This window comes from Anas acuta, chromosome 10 (assembly GCF_963932015.1).
Source record: "Anas acuta chromosome 10, bAnaAcu1.1, whole genome shotgun sequence".
Lineage (NCBI taxonomy): Eukaryota > Metazoa > Chordata > Aves > Anseriformes > Anatidae > Anas > Anas acuta.
Window position 1 is genome coordinate 14051223 of NC_088988.1, and position 22861 is coordinate 14074083.

At 39.6% G+C, this 22861-nt stretch overlaps 1 protein-coding gene across 7 annotated transcripts in view; it reads left to right on the top strand.

Annotated features, from left to right (window-relative positions):
- Window positions 1-213: 213 nt before the first annotated feature.
- The window catches only part of ESRP2 (epithelial splicing regulatory protein 2), a 44873-nt gene continuing 22225 nt past the window's right edge, over window positions 214-22861 (top strand). For 2 of the 7 annotated variants that reach the window (XM_068693466.1, XM_068693473.1), the window contains exons 1-8: window positions 217-441; window positions 583-612; window positions 865-1018; window positions 1833-1961; window positions 20296-20409; window positions 21565-21679; window positions 22402-22500; window positions 22622-22676. In XM_068693466.1, the coding sequence (XP_068549567.1) occupies window positions 422-441; window positions 583-612; window positions 865-1018; window positions 1833-1961; window positions 20296-20409; window positions 21565-21679; window positions 22402-22500; window positions 22622-22676 (716 nt within the window). In that variant the 5' untranslated portion in view covers window positions 217-421. The other 5 variants (XM_068693467.1, XM_068693472.1, XM_068693469.1 and 2 more) reach the window with 5 other exon arrangements.

Consider the following 22861-nt stretch of genomic DNA (forward strand, 5'->3'; position numbering starts at 1 on the left):
TACAGGTGAGCTCTGGCACCGCCGGCCCGGGCCGTGCACGGCGACCTCGGCAAATGCCATTAATTCGGAGCAGGTGAAGGCTTTCGTTTTGTGCCTTTCAGACCCAAGGCTCTGTTTTCCTAACCGCACGTGCACACTCTTCAGATTTAAAAAGCAAAAAAAAAAAAAAGAAGCCCCCAAACCCAAAAAGTCGGTGCGAGCAGGGGGCCGGTTCAAGCCCCCAGCGCCCCCGCCGAACCGAAAGCAGGTAGAGGGACACTTCCTGCGGGGTGGAGAAAGGGAGAGAAAGGGAGTTTGCCTCTCATCTCCCTCAAAAACCAATCAGGCCGGATCAGCCAGGCGTTGAGGCGCCCTCCGTCCCTCCTACACCTTTCCCAGAGACCCAATGGCCTTGTCCCTCCGGGAGATTGACTAGAGTCACATGAGCTGCACCAAGGGCAGGTAACTCAGGAGAGGAGAAGGGGAAGGGGAGGAAAAAAAAAAAAAAAAGAAAAAAAAAAAAAGGCCAAGCTCAGGCTGGGCTTCTGCCATGATGTCAGAGGGAAAGAACCCCACAGCTTGCTAATTTTACCTCCCAATCAGCCCCGGGAAGAAGGAGATCACCGGGAACAGGTAGAGATGCAAGTTTTCTCCATTTTAGTTATTTTTTTCATTTTTCTCTCAGAAACCCTACCTCCTAAGTAGCTCTTTCTTCTCCTTTTAATATTGTGACTCCTCGTTCTCTCCTTTCCCCTTTGATCACTTGGAGGTAGGGGGTGAACCTTTGCGGGATTTTTTTGTTGTTCCTTTTTTTTTTTGTCTGTTTGTGTGTCTTTTTTTTCTTTTTTTTTCCTCTTTTTTTTTGACCTCTGCTTTTGATTGTAGTTGTTTCCCCCCTGTGGTCATGACGGCTTCGCGCAGTGACTCTTTGGTGGTGTTGTTTGGGGCAACAGCTGGTGCATATGGGGCTAAACTGGGTTCGGATGAGAGGGAACTAATTCTCTTGGTGTGGCAAGTTGTGGATCTCCCCGGCAAGAAGGTATGGCTTCGACACCCGGTCCGAGGGCGCGTTCCCCGGGCGCAGCCTTTTTGTTTCTTTAAGTTATTTCCCTTCTGTTTGAAGGGCAGAAGCAACTTTGAAAGAAAGCCAGGCCTCTTCCCACCCCCTTCACCTCCCCGGCCCCCTTGGACCATCGGTGGCCCTAAACCTGAGGGTTCCTCGGGGCTCCTGGAGGTGCCCGGGGCAGGCTGGGGCTGGGTGCCCCTCCTCAGCCGCCTCACGGCACACGCTGGGCGCCTTTATTCTTCTTTTATACAGAAAAATAGCCCACTGTTTGGATAACTTTTCAGAGAATCTTAAATTCCTCTAATTTTGAGGCTGATCTGAAAAAAAGTTGTTTTGTTTTTTTTTTTTTGACCTCCCTCCCAAAGCCCTCTCGTGAATAATAATCCCTCAGAAATGAAGGGCTGTAACAAAACAAATGTGGCTATCAATTTCGTGAACAGATTCGGGAAAGCGCCTTAACTTTTGGTGGTCTTCCTTTTTCAACAAAAAATTCCCCCGAAACACAGCTCCAAGCCCAAGCGGCGAGGCCTGAAGCCGCTCCTGTGGCCCTCAGCAGAGAGCACGGCTCTCCTGCGGCTCTCCCGGGTGGGAGGGAAGGAAACCTAGGCCAAGGGTCTCCATTTCTGAAACCTTTACCAAAAAATGCCTTTTTTTTGTTCATCACGATAGTCATTGAGGTAGTGATACTGCACCTTCCTGATTTTTTTCTGCATTGTAAACGCGTTGTTAAACAGAGCTTGTTTTCGATCGCTCCTCATTCTGTCCATCATTTCTTCAATGTTTTTAGGTAGGGACACTGCACAAATCCCTGGTGAAAGCAGACAATTTGGAGTTAAGTGATCAATGTCGTGAAGTGAGTGGTTTAACACCAGAGGGACTGGGCAAAGCAGAGCCTCTGGACCGGGTTCTTCAACAGGTGAGGCACTGCTCTTTGCAACAGGGGCAATGTAGGGGGATCTGGGGGCAAGACTCAACTGTCCTATAAAAGAAATACACTTTCATTTTGTCTTTCACTGTGAAATCACTAGCAAGTTCTTGTGTTTAAAACTGACCAAAAAGAGACCTGAAGCATTTGAACTGGGAGCCATGTAATTCTGAAAGTTATGTACAGCACCAGAGTATGTGAGCTCGTGCTATGGCTCTTGAAAGTTTTGGCTTCTGATTATGTTGGTAGGCCTCCCTTTATTCCAAGTTTCTCTTACTCCAGACTTATATATATATTTATAAATAAATAGGGTGATAAACATGATAAATGCAGTACTGATCAAACTTTCAAAATATAGGTGTCATGTTTTAATCCACGGGTTCTCTGCTATGATGTGTATTAAAATATTAACCTTTTCTTGGTTGTTTTTCTTGAAATCAGTTGAATTCTTCAAAACTATGCTTACATAAAACATCAGCTGTGTTTGTCATATATCATTCTTCCAAATAGTAGATTCAGTGGATAATGAAGTGATTGTTTCTACAACTTTTGTATTATACTATTTGACTAATTTAGTATTGCACTAACAATAAATCTGTAAATTTATATGATTCTTGCACTTCAAGATGTCATAAATTACTTTAAAACTTCTAATGCAAGTACTGTATATGTACTCAGTTCATGAAATTTTGCTTTATTTCTCTTTTATGCATGCAAAATGTGCTTGAGTGGAAAAATACAATAGTGCGTTTTTGTGGAACATATAAAACTGGCTTTCCACACCTTGTCTGAATCACTTGTAGGTGTGTTTCAGCAAGAAACTTGCTTAGGCAGTAGAACAGGTTCATGTTGCTGTAACTTCTGGTGACACAGAGATAACTTGGCAGACTAGGTCCTAACCCTCTTTGATATTGAATGGTTAACATTTTACTCTGGAGTGGGTACCTTTAAAAACAGAAATATGTAACTTGTGTTTTAAAATCTCTCAACATCAGCTGTGGATGGCATTTATTCTACTTGCACAAGTTTTGCTAGACTCTAAGACCAAGAGGCTTTTTTTTTTTTTTTTTTTTTTTTTTTTTTTTTTTAATGCTTCAGAATAACCCCTGAGAAAATGTGCAGCTGCAGGTTTGATCTTGTCCCAGATCTTGCACTAAAGACATCTGGAACAGCTTAGCCTAGTACACTCTGTTTACCTTTATAACAGACACACTTTAATTACACTCAATACTTTATGAGAGATTGTATCTTATTGCTGTAAATTGCACTGTAGGTGGGTCTGATTTAGCAAATAAAAGGAAATACTACCTTTGTGTGTAGGTGTGGTAGAGACTCTTGAAAAACAACAATTTTACCCTTTTTGTTTGACATATCTATGCAACCAAATAATGATTTTGCTGTTAATTGTTGGATGCCAGTTGTGATGTGGCCAATTCTGTCATAGATGTGCTGGAACACCCTTTACCTAAGCTTGTCTCCCTGCGCCTCCATACTTCCTGATTCCATGGGAGTTGGGGAGAATTAATTCACCCTCTTACTTGCAATGTCAGCAAAAGGTAGAAGTCTGTATTCTTTTACAGTAGACTCTTTTTCTGCATTTTTAAAGATAAATCCATTAAACGATTTAAGTGTATTGTATATTTTAAGGATGTCAGGTACTTATTGACACATACAGATGTTTTTCCCTCAGTAAAGTATTTTGATTAGCAAAAGTACTGGTGGGCGAAGTGGTTATTTGAAAAGGAAGTAGACGTGTACCTTGATTTGAGATAATGTTGTAGAGTATGTGAAATTAGCTTTCCCCACCCTGCTTGGATTGTGGTAGAGAATCTGATGATGCAGCTGAAAATTGCTCACTTTAGCACTCATCTTAATCTTATAAATGAAAGTTTCAGTACCTGCTTCTGGCTTTTGCCTTGGGTTCTCAGTCTCTACACGTAGAGGGAAGTGAAAATCCCCAACCATAAAGCCGTTGTAAGTTTTACCTGTGCTTCAGAGGTCTCTTCCAACATCAACCGTTCTTTGATTTTGATTTGGCAATTCATAACTGATACATGGTAGATCAGCAGCTGTGGGCCTGGAGTTTTCCCACTGACAGCAGAAAACCTCCTGTTACTTTTAGGGTCACTTTCTAGGAATGATATTCTACCAAAAACCTATAGTCTGTGGATAAATCTTCACTATGCTTGTAACAAAACTCTTCAACCGATGTTGCATCATTTCAATTGTACTTCATATTCTCATAGCATTGCACCTCAGACGACTCATTACTTGGGTTTGTCTCAAGTATTCTAAAACACTTCTGTTTTCCCTAATATATTTTTGCTGTGTGATTTTTACAAAGAGAGGTTCTGAAGTACAGTGTCCCCTAAGTAATCAAGCTTATTTTGTTGTAGTGTATGTTTAGTACATTTTTTTACAAGGTTTTTCTTACTGTATTTGTCTAGGCTAACAAGCATCCGATTCCACATGTTCTAGTTCATTTATGGGATCCGGCTGGATTTTCCTGTAGCTGATGTGCAATGTTTTGCTGGCTATGTTTTGGGTGGGTAGGAAAGATCCTGTACATGTACAAATATTAGGGAAATAACTACCACAAGTCATAAAGTGTATGCCTTTTGGAAGCAGTTTGCTTAATGTATTTAGTTCAAAATGGCAGTAATAACTTGTCTCTGTTGTAGGGCCATTAATGATGAACATAAAACTGCTGACTGAGATGTAGTGTTGTAATTGAAGAATGCTACTGAGTAGAAAACATGTGAGGGCTTTTTTTTTTTTTTTTTTTTTTTTAAACAAAACAAGCAGGAAATCTCAAGTTCAAGTGTATGTTTGGAACTGTTTTGAACCTGTGATGTAAGCCTCTAAGCATGCATTACCTGTAATACTTACTAAAGGGAACAGCGTCCTGCATTTCTTCCTACAGCACTAGGACATCCTCGATACGTTTCTTTGGTCAGATCCTCAAATCATGGGACTGCCTTATTTAGCATGTGATTTAGTGTTTTCTTTTCCAGAGTTTCCTTTTCTTTTTAGAGCTTTATGGTTTCCCAGTTTCCAAACTTTTAAGGGAAAAAATGTTTTCAAGTTGCTATCTGAAACCTTGCAGGAATGGAAGCTTGTTTTAAAAGAGCAGAATGAACTTTACCTTTCTTTCATCCCCATTACACTGTCATTAAAAAGCTGACATCTTCATGTGCTTCTTTGATTATAGCCATAGGGATTCTTAAGCTAAAGATCTAATGCTAAGTTGAAAGTGTTGTGGATTTCTTAATCCTTCCCATACAGAAAACCTGGCTAAATCAGTATGATTTGCCTTGAGACATGTTGCTTTCCTTTTGCAAGGCAATATTTGCATGTCTCCCTGACAAAAGATGCAGTCTAAGAAGAGCTAATAACTTTGGAGAGGTGTCTGCAGTGTTTAGCTGTAATTACCATCCTTCTTTGAACGATGTACATGAAAAGGGAGAGGTTCTCATGAGAGCTGGGTCTGCTTCTGGACCTATTGAAAGCACCCAAATTTTGTCTGTGGAGTGACATATAAGTATGAAAAACCTGTTTGTAAGACTGTCCTAGTCTTGCTGGTCTTTCATCAAACTTTACATTGGATGCAATACATTAGTGATAAATTTAATTCATATTCTTCATAGGCTAACCCAGGCATTTTTAGGTTAGGCAGGTTTAGCCAAGAGTTTTCCCTCTTGGCTAAACCATGCTCAAATTGAAAATACTGAGAGGTTGCCACTTCTTCAGGTGATAGCAGATTACCACTTCTCTAAAGCATGTTCAAATGCCTATTGATTGTTTATGTGAGCTGCAAGAGCAGTTTATTTCCTCAGGTATCAACAAATTCGGCAAGAAACAAGCTGATTAGATGAGCATTTGGAAAGAAAGGGGGGCGGGCAGGGAAGAGGTGGAAGAACCAGTGAATTCCTCTAACCTGATAAACCGGTTGCAACCTTTTTTTTTTTTTAAAGAGAAACTTGTTCTGCAGCCTCCTCTTCACAAAGTGCTAGCAGAAAGTTTTCTTGGCTCTCCCTTTCCAGCTGTCACACCTTCATTTTGGGTAAATGACTTCTGAAATGGTTTTTTTAATATACTTCTGAATTTTCAGACTGGAGGAAAAAAAGCCTAAAAACACACGCTGATTTCTTTTTTGTCTCGAGCTGTTAATCATAAGACAGACAAATGCAACCCCCCAAAAATGTAGAAAAGGATGTTCAAATGTATATTAGTGGTAATGCTGGGCTTTTTTCCTGGAACAGAAAGCTAATTCTTACTGTTTTGTTACTTTAGTTACTGACTTAAGTTTCCCTAACTCAAGGGAACTAAGCAGCATGTAAATTATCTTTGGTCAAAGGCATTTATTGAAACTGATCACAACCTGAATTTTATTTATTTATTGGGACTGTGGTTGGTCTTCCAGTCTGAGGTTGTTTGGTGACTAGATCAGCCCAATATAACTCTTGGCAGAGTCTGTTTGGAGTTTTGGAGTGTTGGCTGGGTCTGAGTTCTGAAGTTTTGGAGCAGGTGTTTGGCAAACCTTTGGCAAGTGTTACTGAGCAGGCTGTTCTTTCCACAGCAAATATTTAGGGTGTAGTTTCACAAGATTTGGCTTCAGCAGCGAAGCCAGCTTCTTGCCCCTGCACCATGCTTTATCATTCTTTCTGTTGCCTCAGTAAAGTTCTTTGTGAGGCTGTGCTGTAAACAGGATCGCTGAAATGAGCAGGTAGGGTGGGAACTTGTAAGCTGCTTCGCTGTCCAAGCTCACGTCCCATGAAACTACACCCTTTGGTTGTGTTTTCATGATCCAACATGTTTGATGGTGATACCAGCTTAAAGTATTTCTGCCCCCACATCATGCTCTCAAGCTGCAGATGTGGAAAAAAAAACAAAAACTTTTCAGTAGCACCTTTCACTAAGGTGGTGCTTACATGGACCTCCTTCCCCTGCTTTCTGCCAATACAAAGGTTTTGGGGGCTGCACGTTAAACTGGAGCAAGGCCCAGTGCTGAGTTCAAAAAGAGCTCTGGTCTGGAGCAGTTCTGTTTGATGTGCAGCAAGGCAGATTAGGTGGTTAGCTGCTGAGGGCAGCCGTGGCACCAAGGTGTGGACATGCACTGCGTTTGAAATGAGAGAAGTGTTTTAAGGCAGCCTGGCTACCAAACAGCTTGTATTGTGAAACTGTGGCCTTGGTTTGGCACCAAGTAAGTGATGAGGATCCCCTGGCACACACAAGGTGGCCTTCAGGTTGTCAGGGCAGGTGAGACATAAACACCACTTACAGGAGGGCTGAGAGGGCTGTGAGCTGTCTTATTCAGGGTTCTTATTATAAGCATCTAATAACTTCCCGTTTCCATTAATAAACCTAGCTTAACACCAGTTAAAATGTTTGATACCTAATATTGGATTATTGTCAGTCTATATGGTAGGGAAGCAAGGGTATGGTAATGCCTCCTGTAACTGCAGGATGTTGCAATATGGAATTTTTCTGTTTAGCAATGAAAATGGATGGCAAACTCTCACTAAAAGCTCTAGTTGTAATTCTGTTGATGATAGCATAGGATTTTTTTTTAACCATTACAAATCCTCTGTGCTACTCAGCTCCCCCTATGTAATGATGATAACACACATCTGTTCTCAAAAACTATAGAGTTAATACCAGAAACAGTCCCTCTGTTATATTATACATACTTATGTATAATATGAATGCATTTGTTTTGGGCAGCATTTATGTTCTGTTAGCTTTTATGGAAAAACAATATAACTGTAGTTTCTCTGAAGGCTGCAGTGCTTTCGTCAGAACTCCTTAAGTATTTATTTAAACCTTGCTTTGTTCCTATATTTAGGTACATTTCTCTTTACAATCACTAGAGAATTAAAGGCATTTGTCTAAAGCTGCATATTACTTTCTCTGAAAGCATAAAAATGTGGTATTCCCATTTATCTGTGCTACTTTTTTCTCCTCTTAATTTTAAGGGAAGCACTATATTCATTAGAAGTGAATAATTTGGCCCAGTGGTTTGAGGATGAGCTGGAGTAGGCTTTTTATGGTAGTGGATGCTGCTGCTTCTTCCGGTGAAGTTAAAACATTAGCATGAAGCCTCTTACTAAGGCTGGATGGACTAGCATACATAGAAAAATAAACGTTCCTATGACATGTTCAGAACAGCTTGAAAGCTTGAAATACCTGTCTTCATACAATGTGAGGTTGTGCAGTGTTTAAAGCTGTGTCGCTGACACATTGCAGTGTTCTCACTGCTATGCTATTATACCTGAATACTTTAATTTCTCTTGAAATTGAACTTAAAATACTTTTTATATAAGTCACTGGAAGATGGTAAAACAAAGGGTAGAAGCCTTTTACTACAAAGATTGCTGCTGGTGAATACATGATCCTCAAAGTTTTTGAACTTTTTTCTTATGACTTGTTGTAAATAGTTACTGGAAAAAGTCCCTGGAAACGTGTTAATGAAGTGTTTTGGGGGTTTCAAAAGTGGCTAAGCAATAATAAGGAATTATAATGAGGAATAAAGGATTTGGATTCTACCATTTTAATAATAAAAATGCATGCGATGCCTCCACCAGTTCTTACATGTTAGCAGGGAAGCAGTTTACAAAATTTGGTGCGGATGCTGTGTTGCCTGCAAACCTTCACTGTTTCTCTCTTCCTTTGGTAACAATTAATCTGATTCTTGTCAGTTTTTGAAAGGGCTGCACAGTTCTTGCATCAGTGCGTTGTTTTGCTCAGAGTTTCAAAAACAAAAAAACAAACAAGAAAAACAAAACACCCTTAAGTTATATGCAGAAGGTCTTGCATAGGTAAGTGCTGCCCAACGAGGACAACACCTCTGTCAATATGTTGCAGCACTTCTTTGCTGAACAGCCTGGTTTAAGAGTGACACACGGATGCTGACAGGAACTGATATTGCCAGCAAAGCAGTGTTGTGGCCAAAGCTATAAAAATGCTGATTGGAATTTGATTTATTTGTAACCAACAACTTAAATAATGCCAGCCCTGTTTCATTTTATGCTTCCTGTGGTTAAAATTGGAACTTCCGTATCTTTCAGTTAGAAATATAGTAATGTCTCTCTCCCCTACAATGGTATCTGTGGCATCCAAAGTTTATGAACGTGAGTGGGTTTTCTATCCTTCAGTCTTTCTGGGGTGCTGAACTTGTCTGTATTATCATTCTTACTGAGTTGAAACCAAAGCTAAGTAGTGGTGTTTTCCTTCTCTGGTTCTAATTCCAGAGAAATTTAAGCATGTTCTTTATCATTTAAATGAATTGTATAGACATTTGTAGTGTGTGAAAACAAATGTGTTTACATAAATTAAGACACAATTACTTCCCTGACAAGTAACTCTGCAGTGAATTCCACTAAAACTGAAGTAGAGCTAAGTTATGCAACCAGGAAAGTAAAAGTGCAAAAAACATCGTGGAGGTTTTTCTTTGTAAGTAGATAATGTTGTAAGTGTGTTCCTGAATACCTAAAAGTTAGTTTAGGAGTCATTCGAGGTGAAGAGAATCACAAAACAGTGTATAATACATCAAATATCTCGAATGAAGTAACTATCAGACTGGGAGAAGATGCACAAGTTTGAGAACTGGAAAATATGTTACAGTTGCAAGAATGACTGAAACAATGAAAGAGCTTGGGAGTTTCCTTGTGTTTAGTGTGCTAGCCACTGTCACTCCTTACAGCACAAACTGTGACAGGATGAACTCTTGCTTATTGTAAGGCTCGTGAAAGGACACCAGGTAAATGTGCACGTCAGAAGAGAACTGCTGCTCCTGTGGCATACTTACAGAAACAAAAGAAACTATGAATCACCTCCCGCTCCTCCCTTCAAATATCAGACACAAAGAATTGATCACAAGGAACCATGTGATTTGCTTTACTTTGTATTCTATGCAGCTCACATGATGCTTTGTCAGTCATAATGCTTTGAAAACAAGGCACTGCGGAAAAGAGAATGCAATTCTCTAAGAGGAAGCAACACCTAAATAATGCCTCTGATAGTGTTCTAGTTCTGTATTGGGCGGGTCTGAATCCCTTGGAAGGCCAAATGGAAGTTCTGATCCTACTCAGTAGTAGACTACTACAATTACAGATAATCACTTCACTAACTTTCATTTTTCCTTTTCTCAAACAACCAGTTCTTGATGTGTGGGGTTGCTGCTCTAATCTGTGACTTCAAATTTCAGAGTTTAAAGGCAAGTTGGCCTAGGGATCCACTTATTTTATTTCCACGAAAGCATGTTGAACAAGAAAGGGAAAACTCAGAGCACTTTTATGAAAGCTTGCCTTTTCTGCTGATATGTATAAGGGCACGAGCAAGGATCACTTGGATTCCATTATAAGATAAGATGCTTACTGGATCTCAAGTCCATTCAGGGCGGTCCATGCTTATGGTATTTTACTGTATTCAGTTAAAGGAATGAGAGAGAATCTCATTCAAAGGAAACAGAAATGTGGATAGTATGTATACCGTCTTATAATTCCTGTTTCCATGGACATTACTGCAAAAACAACCCGAAAAACAAAACCAAAGAAAAAGGGGGAGTGAGGGAAGAAGTTTTAATTTTTAAGGCATTGTCAGTTCTCCTACAACTGGTTAAGCTTGCACTACAAACAATGAGGTAGTGTTGAGTAAATAGAGCGGTACCATGCATTACAGTCAATAGAGCCGGTGCTAAAGATCACATTGCTAATGAAAGTTTGTCCTTGAAACAGAGGTAAGAGGGAGTGGGGGAGGTATAGAACGCAGAGAAAACTCGTGTTTAAACTAAGATTTTAGGAAATATTACAGTCAGAGTATATGAATTAAAACCTAGAGTTAGGAAAGTCTGTTCAACCTTTTATTTCAGGCTGCAGTGACTTGCTCTGGGAGTTGAACTGATAGCAAGCAGCCAATGAGGAGTGTGAGGCCATTGTAGTCCTACTTGAAATATAGGTAAAAGGTTGACAGAATATGGATTTTTTTTGCAAATATTAGAAGTTTCCTGTAAGAGTTATCTTTCGTTTAAAGACAGACTTGTGAATAACCTACACAAACAAATGTGTGATTTGTAAGATATACATCTTTTTTGCATGTTGTTTGTTTTCGCTGCCTAATTGCCTCTTTCTTACAGGTTAATTTAAACTTGAAAACTGCTTACTTTTTCTCAGTGTTTCCTTGTTGTTCAGTTCCCTGACACATAATGCAGAAGTAAAGTAAGTATAGAAACTGTGCAGTTCCTATACTGCAGGAATGGGCTTCTTTTGTCTCAAACAAGGCTGACTTCTAGTAGCTTGTTTGTGGAGTTCTGTGCACATTTCAGCACTCTCTTATTAAAACAGATTGTGCTTTTGAAGATAAAAGCTGTGACCTGATTGCTGTGACATTTAGGTGGCCTGAACCATGGTCTTACTTTTTAGGCTTAATGCATTACCTGAATGAGATGCTGTAGATATGATAGCTGAAAAGCATGCAAATAATCTGGTGTCGCAAACTTCTATGTCAGAAATAATTAATCAAAAATGGTCACAAAATGCTCAAGTGGCATGGCTTTGGACAGATCTTTGTCTTGACAGAAGGTTAGGTTTTTGTATTCTTTCCAAGGAAAAACTAAAACTTTTAAGCAGCTGTTTCTGTTGTAGTAGAGAGACCCAGGCCCAATTAAAATGACTCAAAGAAATACATGTAAATAATGGAGCAACTCCACACTTAACACACTTTGTTACTCAAAACTATAATAGTGTTTTCTATGCTCTACAGACTGGCAATGGACAAAGCATGACAACCATTGCTTGTCTTTCATATTCTACCTGTTGCTGAACCATGCTTGGGAAAAAAAAAAGCTTTCATGTAGAAAATTAATGGTAGGTTAGCCTCATCTAAGCTGAATGTACGGCCCCTTCATGTATGGGGAGAGGGGGGAAGGGAGGGGGGAAGACCTATTTTAAAGTACTCGTTGAATGGGAAGGATGTAATAAACTTGAGTACCTTCTGGTTTTCTCCCTTGAACCTGAACTGCCATTATAAGAACTATATATGAGCTGCACATCTCCCTCACCACTCTGTGGTGACCGGTATGATGGCAATGAGGACAGTTATTTCCTGAAATTTCAACTTCCCAGCACCAAAGCAAAAGATAAAAAATGGATGTCTTCGAATAGCTTTAAAAATATATATCCTGTCTTTTTCTGTTCTGGTTGTTTTGAAGGTTTGTAATGTTTGGAATTTTATGGCAGAACTCCACAGTCAGATGATATTTGAGACTGACTTGGCTATTTTTGTTGCTACCAAGCTTGTGCCATTTGTGGTTAACCAGTTTCTTTGTAAGATACGAGTTTGTGTCTATGCAGCCACCTAATGTAGATGAAACTGTTTTGAGAGAACATCAGAAGCAGCAGGATATGTGGTGCCTGGCTTGCTCTTGAAGCTTTTTGCAGGAAAGGATATAAAATGACAAGATAGTAGGTAGTGAGAAGTGCTGTATCCTGCAGCTCCTTGAGATCAAGGTGAGCAAATCTGTTCTTACGCTTTCAAATTCCAAAGGTGGATGGAAACTGCTGGATTGGTCACGTGTAAATATACTGGACTATCTCAGGTACACTTACTGTGGCCATTCTGATTGATTACTCCGTTATTAAATGCAGTTCGAGTACCTTTATACTGTTGGTGATGTGTTACTTGACTGATCATACTGAGCACTGTTATACCGTCTTTGGCATGCTGGAAATGAAACCCATGCCTTTGTCCAGGGTAGTTTTAACTCACTAAGTAATCTCAGGCATTAGTGTTCAGCAGAGCAAAAAATTGCTTTTCTTCTAATAGAAGAAATCAAACTGGCAATATTGTTTTCTAGCATTTTTAGTGAGTGGGCCTGAGCTGCCTGTGTCACTTATGCAAGTTTCCTCTGCAGAGAAATAAGACAAGGCGCAACTTCTTTTTTGTGTTTGAATAGTGTCTAAGCACAGTACCTTTTCCTATGTTTCTAGGGGAGGAGGGGAAAAAAAAAAAAGAAAAAGAAAAGAAAAAACTTACCTGGAGCTTGTTGGCTTACACTTTTTTTTTTTCTTCCAGCGGTTTCAGTACAAGGTCACCATGTATCCATTATCAGCCATGTGGAATAGCAGCTAACAGGTCAACAAAGGCAAGGGCTTACTATAGGATTCTCTGTTTAAAAAGTTACCTAGAACAATAAAGGGTTATCATACTTGTAAATAGTGCTGAAATGCAGTCTACACACTTCCCCAGTAGTATTGACATGCTTTAAATTCCACCATTGCATGGGTAAGGCTGGCATTATCAATAGGGCTTGAAGAGGGAAGGAGCAGAAAACTGCCCATGGAGACTATTGTAAATAAATGTGAAACTCTTGAAGGTGTAGGATCTGAGGCACAATGTTGAGGTGAAATTATTTTCCAAAGTTGCCATTGTTGGGGTATGTTGTGTGTGTGTCCAAGCTTTGTATACCAAACCAATGATTTGTTACTCTTGAAATTTCTTATGCCCATAAGTTTAAGGGAGGCTTCAGGGCTGCTGGATATTTGTTTTTCAGTGGTGCTCCAATCTTGCTTTTTTTTGGTGGCAGAAAATTTCTTTTCATCAAATTTGGTTGCATCTCACCCCTGCCCTCAAGACACACAAACCTCCATTTATACACTGTGGTGGCCTTAGTGCAGCTGTGGAATGGGCAATACAAAGAGTGCAAAGAGATGGGAGAATCACAGAACGGCTGCAGTTGGAAGGTACCTATGGATGGTTCCCAGTGCAACCCCTTAAAGCAGATGCAGTTAGAGCAGGTTGCCCAGGACCATGTCCAGTTGGGTCTTGTATATCTCCAGAGATGGAGACTCTGCAACTACTCTGGGCAGCCTGTTTCAGTTTTCAGACACTTTCAATCCTTTTTTTCAGGAACAGCACCTCTGCAACTATATGCTTTTTTTTTTGTCTGTTCTCTAGCAATGAATTGTAGAGGGCTGTCAGTAAAATCAGGCTCTGAGGTAAGACTTGAAATATCTTTGCCTGTTGAAGCAGAGCATCTTCAGAGAGGTGATGTGTGTTTTGAGTTGCCATTGGTGTTTTATGCTTCTCTTACCAGCAGAAAGACAGTTCATTGCTATATGGTCTGTGCTGCAAGCAAAGAACAATCCATGCCAAAGCCTAAAAGACAGTGTAAAGCTCTAATGTAATGACTTTCAGTGATGTGTAATAAGTAATGATTTTTTTTGGATATAAATGAATTTGGATATCAAACGTGGTGGTAAATAGTATGGCTTTAGTTGAGGCATCTGGGATGCTTATTGCGAAGTGCCGGTATGTAGTCTTAATATGCAAGGCATGTGGTTTCTTTGCTAGGAGAGCTACAATTAGGAAGCAACTTGAATACCTTCAACTGACAATTCATTGATTGCAAAGTAGGGAGGGTATGCATGGAAGTGAACTTGTGCTTCTGAATTGAGAAAAATGCTTTGTGTAGTCGCTACTGAAGTTGTTTCTGTAAAAATGCTATATGTGTGTGAGTCTGGGGATTTTAGTGTTAATGGCATGTTCTGGTAGACAAATTCCATTTGGGAATCTGTCTGATAGACTGAACTGTAGTTCTCAGAATTCATTATACTAATAAAATGAAAATGCAACTATTTTCAGGACCTAAAGCGAAGCCTTGAGAGATATTGTGAACTAGAATTTAGAAACATTATAACTTCATAACTTTAGACTGCCTGAATGATTAGACATGCAAACACAAAAGTTCAGCTGATCTGACTTTTATATTATAACTTGTGTCACTGCATAATTCTGTACATAACCACATGCAGGTGCATACATCTGTATATAGGAGTCACCTATCTGTAATGGAGTCCTTGCTGTCCTACACTCCCTAGTAATTCATTGCTGGAGGAGGTCTCTTATGTAGGTAAAATAATTTGTTTGTGAAAGAGATCTAAAGTAGTTCTCTAGATTCAGCTTTGCATAGAGATGCATGCTTATCAGAGTGGAAACTTATTCTTAATTCCTTCAAATGAATGGGGGGTGGTTGTAACATGCTTAGCTAACTTTCCAGGTTTTAGCAAAAGGGAACAGCTCAAATGTGTGTACCTAAGATAGAAGTTTTTATTTCAAACAGTGTATTTTAAAAATCTGTGGATTATATCTTTGCTGTTTCTCTAGGACCATTGCATATCAGTCATGTGAATTTCTTAAGCTCCAGGGAGTATATTGGAATATATGAACTTAGGTGAGCCAAAATAACTTTTCTAAGTAATTTCTGAAACTGTTCCTTTTAATAATGACCAAAAGATGTCACTCCTGCATAAGTTTTTTTTTTTTTCATTAGACATTCTTGCAAAGCAGAAGTTAATCTCCTCTACAAATAGAAAGCCCTGACAGTAGAATGTACGTGTGTATAAAAACAAGGCTCCACGCCTGTTTTGCAAAGGACTGATCTAGAAGACATGGTTACAGTTTTTTTTTTTTTGACAGGCTTTATACAGAATCACAAATGACCTGTTTGGTCATTTGTTGGAAATTAATTTGGCAGAAACTTGATTGTGTATCCACGTGTAACCAAAATGTAACCTCTGGGTAATTCACTAGCATGCCTGTTGATATCACTGATCTGAACCCATGTCCCCACACAGCGAGCACCATGTAATACCTGTGTGGGGATATAGAGGCATGTCTAGCCTGAGCATGGCACAAAAGCTAAGCTACTATCTGGAAGCTGTTTCTGTCCAGAGTTAAATTGCAAAGATGCCTTTAATTCTGAGGCTTTGTGAATGATTTTGTGTGTAGCCTGGTGCTGTTATAGCTGTGACGGGTTAGCAGGGCTAACAGAAGCAAAACAGAGAAACTTTTGTGCCTTATTAACAGAGGATCCAGTTCTGAAGAAGCACTAGGAGCAGGTCAGATGAGTAAGAAGCAGCCAAGTTTTCTGTTATTTCTCAGAGGTGGACGAAAGAGAGAGCCCCCCAGGGTATCTTGGGTTCAGATACGGCTTAGCTGACAGCATGGCTGGGTTCTGCAGCTGCCTGCTCCCTGCTTCACTGCCATGCCAGCCACAGCTCAGAGGCAGCGGCCTTTCTCAAGGATGAGAGCTATTTTTAGTTAGGGAAATGGGAATATCCAAATAGCCAGCGGTTTATTTTAGTGCTTCGTGCATCATAGCTATTGAAAGAGCTTACTGAGGAATCTTAAAGTTTCCCTGCCATCCCCAGCTTTGTTCAGTTAAGGCTACACGGAGAAGGGGGCCGTGTCGTTTCAGCCACTGGGGATTCATTTGCAGAAAACACAGCAGCTTGTGCTGGCTTTCCTCCAGCTTTGCTGCTGGCGAAACATGTCTCTTTGCTCTCTTTGTACTCCCAGCTACAAGCCCCAAATCCTGTAGAGCCAGTTTTTCAGACAGTGCTCTGACTCTCTCCTTCCCTCTCACCACCTTTTCCCTAAGAACTGTTTTAGCTTTCAGGGAGGTAAACGTACAGAGCAGCCTGCTCGATTCTTTCTTCTTTGTTCAGTTTTTAATCTGCGTGGTGAATTATTGAACGTGTTCCTTTAAACGTGGAATGATTCATCAGAGCCCTAGCAGAGGCTGACCTGCTGGAATAAGCAGCACAGGGTGATGCCTCTGCACTGTGGCTCTTGCAGGCTAAATGAGGGCTGGCTGCAAGATGCAAAGAGTGGTAATTAACGCTGTATAACTCAGTTCCTATGAAATGACTAGATCAACAGGAGCCATAGGGTGTGTGAGCTTGGTGGAGGAAGCCTTAAGGTGGGGCAGCTTTGCATGCTAAAGTGGGGCAGCTCTATGGAGAACAGCATGAAGGTGAATGACGGGAGGTAAATAGCTGAGATGGGTTTTATTAGTGGAGTTAAGGAGACGTGGATGGAATTTATAAAGTGACAGACTTGTGGACAGGTTGCTGAACGTGTGAGACAGAAAACTGTAATGTAAATCTGGCACTGGTCTTAACTTGTCCTGAGCTTGCTATATGTTGGTGTATGACTGTTCTGGGTTGCCTTCTGAGGTACTGCCTTGTATTTATGGTGTGCAAAAAAAAAAAAAAAAAAAGCTGAAGATGGCTTTTCAGCAGGAACTTGTAATCACTGAAGTTACATTTTAACACAGCTTTATGAATGCATGTGCACTGGTTGCTTTAACTCCTTCTGAGCATATGTGATAGGCTGTACATGTATCTGCTGCCTGAAAGCCTTAGGGGTCTGGTGTAACCTATAGTAACGAGAGCTGGTCTCCAGCTATGCTTTTATACTAAACCTTTCCAGAATTAAAGACATCTCATGTAGATGAAAGAAGCCAGTTCAGACTAATCTGAAAAATCTCTCGTTCCTCAGTGGTAGAATTATGCCTGCTATTTTGCCTCGTGCTTTTTTCCTAGGTGAATTTTCCCTTTCACAATCCTCTGCCTCATTCCTCTTCGTGGTTAACCTGTGTGATAGCGAGGCTGGTTTGGATGGGAAGGGTTGATCGTGACTCCTAACTATTCTTCCCATATTCCTTTTGGCCTAGTTTGAGGAGCATACCCCAAAGTTTGGAAAAGATTGTTTTCAAAATAGAAGTTTCTAAATAAGCATTCAGCAAGGCCTGCCAGTCCTATGGCATTTTATCTGGGGCACTCTAAAACGTTAACATCTACTAATAAGAGTAGATAATTGTTTTCACAAGTAGATTGTCCCATATTAGGAGTTTGCAATGTTGAAATTTATCACTAACACTTGTTACATATGCAGTGCAAATAATCTGGCTCAGTTAAAAATAAAAACAACTGCTGCCTCATGTTTTTTTTAAAACTTAGTACACCTTGAGTATTTGGTTTATCTGTGTACTTGTGTAATGTTACACTTGATGTCTTCTCACCAGGGGCTTCTGAAAATAGTTGTGCTGTATATCTGTCTTTTCAGCTGTACATTGTATGGGAAATGATCTGAAGAAAATAATGTGAATATTTCAGTGCAGCAGTCTTGATTTTTTTTTTGCCGGTTTATCTGATGCCATTTGGCCTGAGCACTCCCTCTCTTGTTCAAACATTTTTTTCTGCTTTTGTTTTCTAATTTGAAGGCTTTTTGAACTACAGTTGTTATGCTGTACAAATCAAATGAGGCTGCATGCATTTCCTGCATCTCTCGAAATGTGTATGGGGGATTTCTTCTTGCATCTTATTAAAACAGCTCTCTAATTGCACTTTTGTTATGTGGGCTCTTCCACATCTTCAGAAGCACAGGGTACAAAGTTGAAGGTTTGTGGAGTGTTTTATTACTGCTCATCAGTAAGGCTCTGCTTCCTTTTGGCAAGAATCCCTGTACACCTTTGGGAGGCTAATTAATGCCTATACCTATTTCCAATCCCTTCTTACAAATATTTGCTTTTTATTGTGCCCAGAAGTTAAAGCATGAAGGTGTTGCATTTAGTAAAAAGACAGTTCTCCTCCTGTCTGTTATGGTGAGAATATTTGTTGCTGCTCTGTGACTGTGGAAGGCCCTGTAACTGCTTTTCTGAAGTGGTTCATGTGGAATTTTCTTCTTTTTGTGGTGTTTACACATCAGCTGAGGTATTTGGAGCACTCTCAGATCTCAATTTTCTGATTTTTTTTTTTTTTTTAATTATTCCTAAACAATGACTTGCTTTATGGCCTCAGGTTCTCCAAGCCTTCAGCTTGTGGTAGGAACCTGAAGGAGCAACTGGGAGGAAACTGGCTTTCTGAATCTGCAAGAATGAGAAAATATAAATATACGTATATAATTATTTATTTTGGTGGGTTTGTGTGCTTTGATAGTGTGCAAAGAACTGCATTAAAAAGGATCAGGGGGAATATTTCATCCCTTTAAAAGTATCAAATACCTTCTGTTCCTATATAAAATGAAGTTTAATATAGTTTAATGTAATATATGCAAATTAAGCGACTCGCACAAGATGCTGATGGAAGTGCCTCTCCTTATTCAGTGTTGCCCCCTCAGTTCTCTGTCTAGGGGGATTTAGGAACCACTACTACAACATTACCCCAAGCGGCAGTGGAATGCTGTTAGCATTAACAAGGGCCAGAATTGGATTTGAGTAGTTACTTTGAATTAAAGCCTGGGTAGTCTTGTCTCTGCTGCTAATCCGTGTCCAATGCAAGATTGCTCCCTTGTGAACCTTACCTTTGAGACATAAATGCTACAACAGTTGTTCAGAGTTAAAGCTGTGTAGCTGTGGGAGCAGGTCATTAGGATGTTGCCTCTCTAAGCAGGGAATGTTAACATGTTGCATGTGTTGATAGCGGGGAAAAAAAAAAACAACTCTATTTTTCCTCATATACAGGTTAAAAGGTAGAAACATATCTTAGGAATTGCAAATTTGTTCTAATTTGTTAGGAGGAGATGAGGGGAGGTTATTTTTCAATGGATGTCTACTGCATCATGTTGTTAATTGTTGCTTTGTTTGTGATCAGATGCTTTCCTGGGAGGGAGTAGCATCAAGAGAGAAGCTTAGAATAATTATATTTGTCCCCTTGAAGGTTAGCTAACAAGTTGCTATTTACTGATTTGAAAAGTGTAGCTACTATACTGTATTAGTGTTAAATTCTCTGCTTATAATAGTCAACTGTTATGGGCTAATAAAAGACTAGAAACTGTTGTCCAAGGATGGAAAACAACTTTGGGCAAGATACAGGTGGAGCCCTTTTCTCTTGAGAATTAATCTGTTGGGGATTATCTATCCTACAGGCAGGGAATAACTTTGTTTTAGCTAATGTTAGTAATGCTGTATCGCTGCAAAGACTTTCATTTTCCTAGATCTGACTTCATTATAATTTCACTTTTGAAGGTATCAGACCACAATTTGTTTGGCTTTTCTTGACATACAGCTTCCAAAACATTAGTAAATCCAGATGGGTAGGTGTTTTTTTTTTCCTTTTAGAAGTAGAAATCAAAATGAAATTTTAAGGACAGAACTGAGGTCAAAGGTGGCATAGGTGAAGAAAGACTATTGCGCAATCGGTACTGTGGTTTATCTTGAAACATTGTGGTTTTTTTATTTAAAATATTTCACAGCATTTTTTTTAGTAATTACTTCAGATTTTGAACCTTACCATTACAATACCATTGCCTTTCATATGAAGTCATAATTCTGCCATTCTGTCCTAGTTCTTTTTGCCGTACTGCTGGTCATCTTATATTTTATTCTGTAAAAGCATACCATTTCTATTCCTGCCTTTTATCAGAAGCCCACATCTGTTATGAAGTGTCAATTTTTTTCTCTTTACTAATTTTATTTTTAATGGTAAATGCTCATTTTTTTTGGCGTATGTGTATTAGTCAGTCAAATGTTTTTTTTCTTCTCTAGTTTATTCAGCTGGTATCCAGTGATTTGAAAGTACTTGGAAGGAGTTCTTACACACTCTGCAGTGATGGCCAGTTACTCATTCGACAAGTCCTCCACCCAGAAACATCTAAGAAGGTACGAGATCAGAACTGATGAAGAAGGAGAACGGTTTACCTGAGTTTGAGATGAGCAACACAATTCAACCTTGGCAACTGTAGTGCTCCAAGAACAGCTCTGTGCTTCTAAGGGATGTAAAAGGGAAGGCATCATCGGAAATAGTCCCTGGCGATTGCTCTTGGAAGTCAGATGCAGTACTTGAGGACCCCCAGATAAGCATAATGAGGAAAATAAAGAAAGGCAGGATAAAGAACAATACAAGTTGTTTGAATTCAGTGTCATAGGGAAAAGGTCTAACCTCAGCAGAGGTGGTAGAGAAGTGCTGCTTTGTTTAGGCTTAAGTCATTGGTTCTGTGCAGAGCTATGGGTTTGTACCAAAACCTAAAATTGGTAGAAGCCACGTGTCAGTGTCCTATAGAGAGTAAACATGCAATGACTTGCCCTGGAGAATGGCAGTTGTTTCCCATCTGCATTTATTCAGCAGGAAGCAGTACTACAGCTTATTTGCTACTCCCATATGAAGCAGCAATTTCCTCTCAGGCCTGTCTTGCGCAGGGAGAAGAATCTTGCCTTTGTGCAGGGTGGTGGCTCCCGAGTTAGCCTGCTTGGCAGGGTCTGGAGGAACCCTGCAGGAATGGGAGCTGCTGACATTTAAGGAGTTGACGGATCAATTGTATTTTTTTTCTTTTCTATATAAGGGCGGTAGTCATGCTGAGTTTCTACAAATATTCATCTGGCATTTGGGTTGTGTTAAAATTTAGCTCTGTGACTTTTAATAAAAGCAAATACTTATGTAGGGATGAAGCAAGAAAGGAAACAATGGTGTTTAGCATTCAAATGTGATAGTACTATTTTTTATTTGATTTTGTTTTTAAATCAGGCCACATGCTGCCATCCTGCAATATGGGTTGTGTGGGTAACTCTTTCTCCTTCCCACTTGAAAAAAATGGACTGAAACAAACAAAATAGAGCAACCCTATAATACCATGAAAGCAGTAATTTTGGAAGACTATGGAATTTGAGCTATTAAAAAGGAAAAAAAAACACTGGTCTATCATAGACAGATGATGATGACATGCAACTATGTAGTTCTTGAGATAACCTCATTCAGTCCAAAAGTATTAATTGGAATTTTAAAGGAATGTATACAAAATCATTTTGCCTTCTTTGTAGAACTTCCTGCTATCAGACTGCTTCTATTCCTTTTATGATCTGCGCAAAGAATTTCACACATGCTACCCTAGTTCAGCCGCCGTGAAGGACCAGACTATCAAGACCATGGCAGAATGTATCCTTTTGCTGCAGCTTTTGCAACTGAAGCAGTTATGATTTTTTAGGTTTTACCCCTGTGATTGTTATGGGTTTTATTCTACTGAGCTATGATGTGAATTTTAAAAATCTCCTAGGTAAAATTATTCAAGTGAGTGTATGTGGGGGGGAGGGAGGAGTGTCTGTTTGTAATATTTTTCTATTTTGACTCTAATAATGAGATCTAAACCATATGTAATAAATCCATTACAAAACAAGAGGAAAAAAAAACACACAGCGTTTTTATTTATATTTGATCCTTAAAGGAAAGGCTTGGCTATCAGTGAGCTTCTTCAGGGTCAAGTAGCCTGCAAGTTTCCACTGTTTGCAGACAATTGTTCTCTGATCTAAACAAAACAAAACCCACCTCTACATCTAAATTTTAGGAGTATTGCTATGGCCCAGAAGAATTTGGTTAAAGTTCAGTTATGTTTGAAGTAATAGGAATTTATTCTGTTTTTTTTTTTTTTTTTAAAACTGTTAAAGCTTAAATGATGTAAGCTATCGATAGTTTTCAGAATGTTGACTGTTAAAGTGAATATTAACCAGTTTATGAGCAGAGTTACAAATGCCTAATGGTCACGTGTCCCTGCTAAGACCAGGGTGATTTGATTACCAATTCCATGTTAATAACAGGGAAGCCTTATGGCTTGTTTACAAATGATTGTGCAAGTCTGTTATTTTCTATAATCACCTATTTAGATCTAGGCTTAGGGACAGATGAAACAGAGGAGGACTTCGGCGTGTGGCAAGTGAAAACAATGGTGGCTATCATTTTCAGCATGCTCTCTGAAAGTTGTAGTAAGTGACCTGTTTATTCAGAATGTTGAAATTATTCCTTTCTGTGTGAATCGACAGTGGTACTGTCATTCTTAAGTAATCTGTGACCCTGGTTATATTTCAATGTCCTGTTTTGTTGCAGATCACATATTTACTGAGCCTGAAACTGTGAAATACAAATACGAAACAGGTCCATGGTAAGTGCTGTTGTTATAGTTCATTACAACCAAAGCTGAGTTTTGTCTATAGCAAGGAAAGATTCCAAATCCTTCCTTCCATCTCTGTGAAACTAGGTTGATTCCTGAGAACAATTACAGCATGTTTGGAGGTCTAGTGCAGACAGACCGTAGCTGGTACATTGAATGCTGTACGTTAGTCTGTC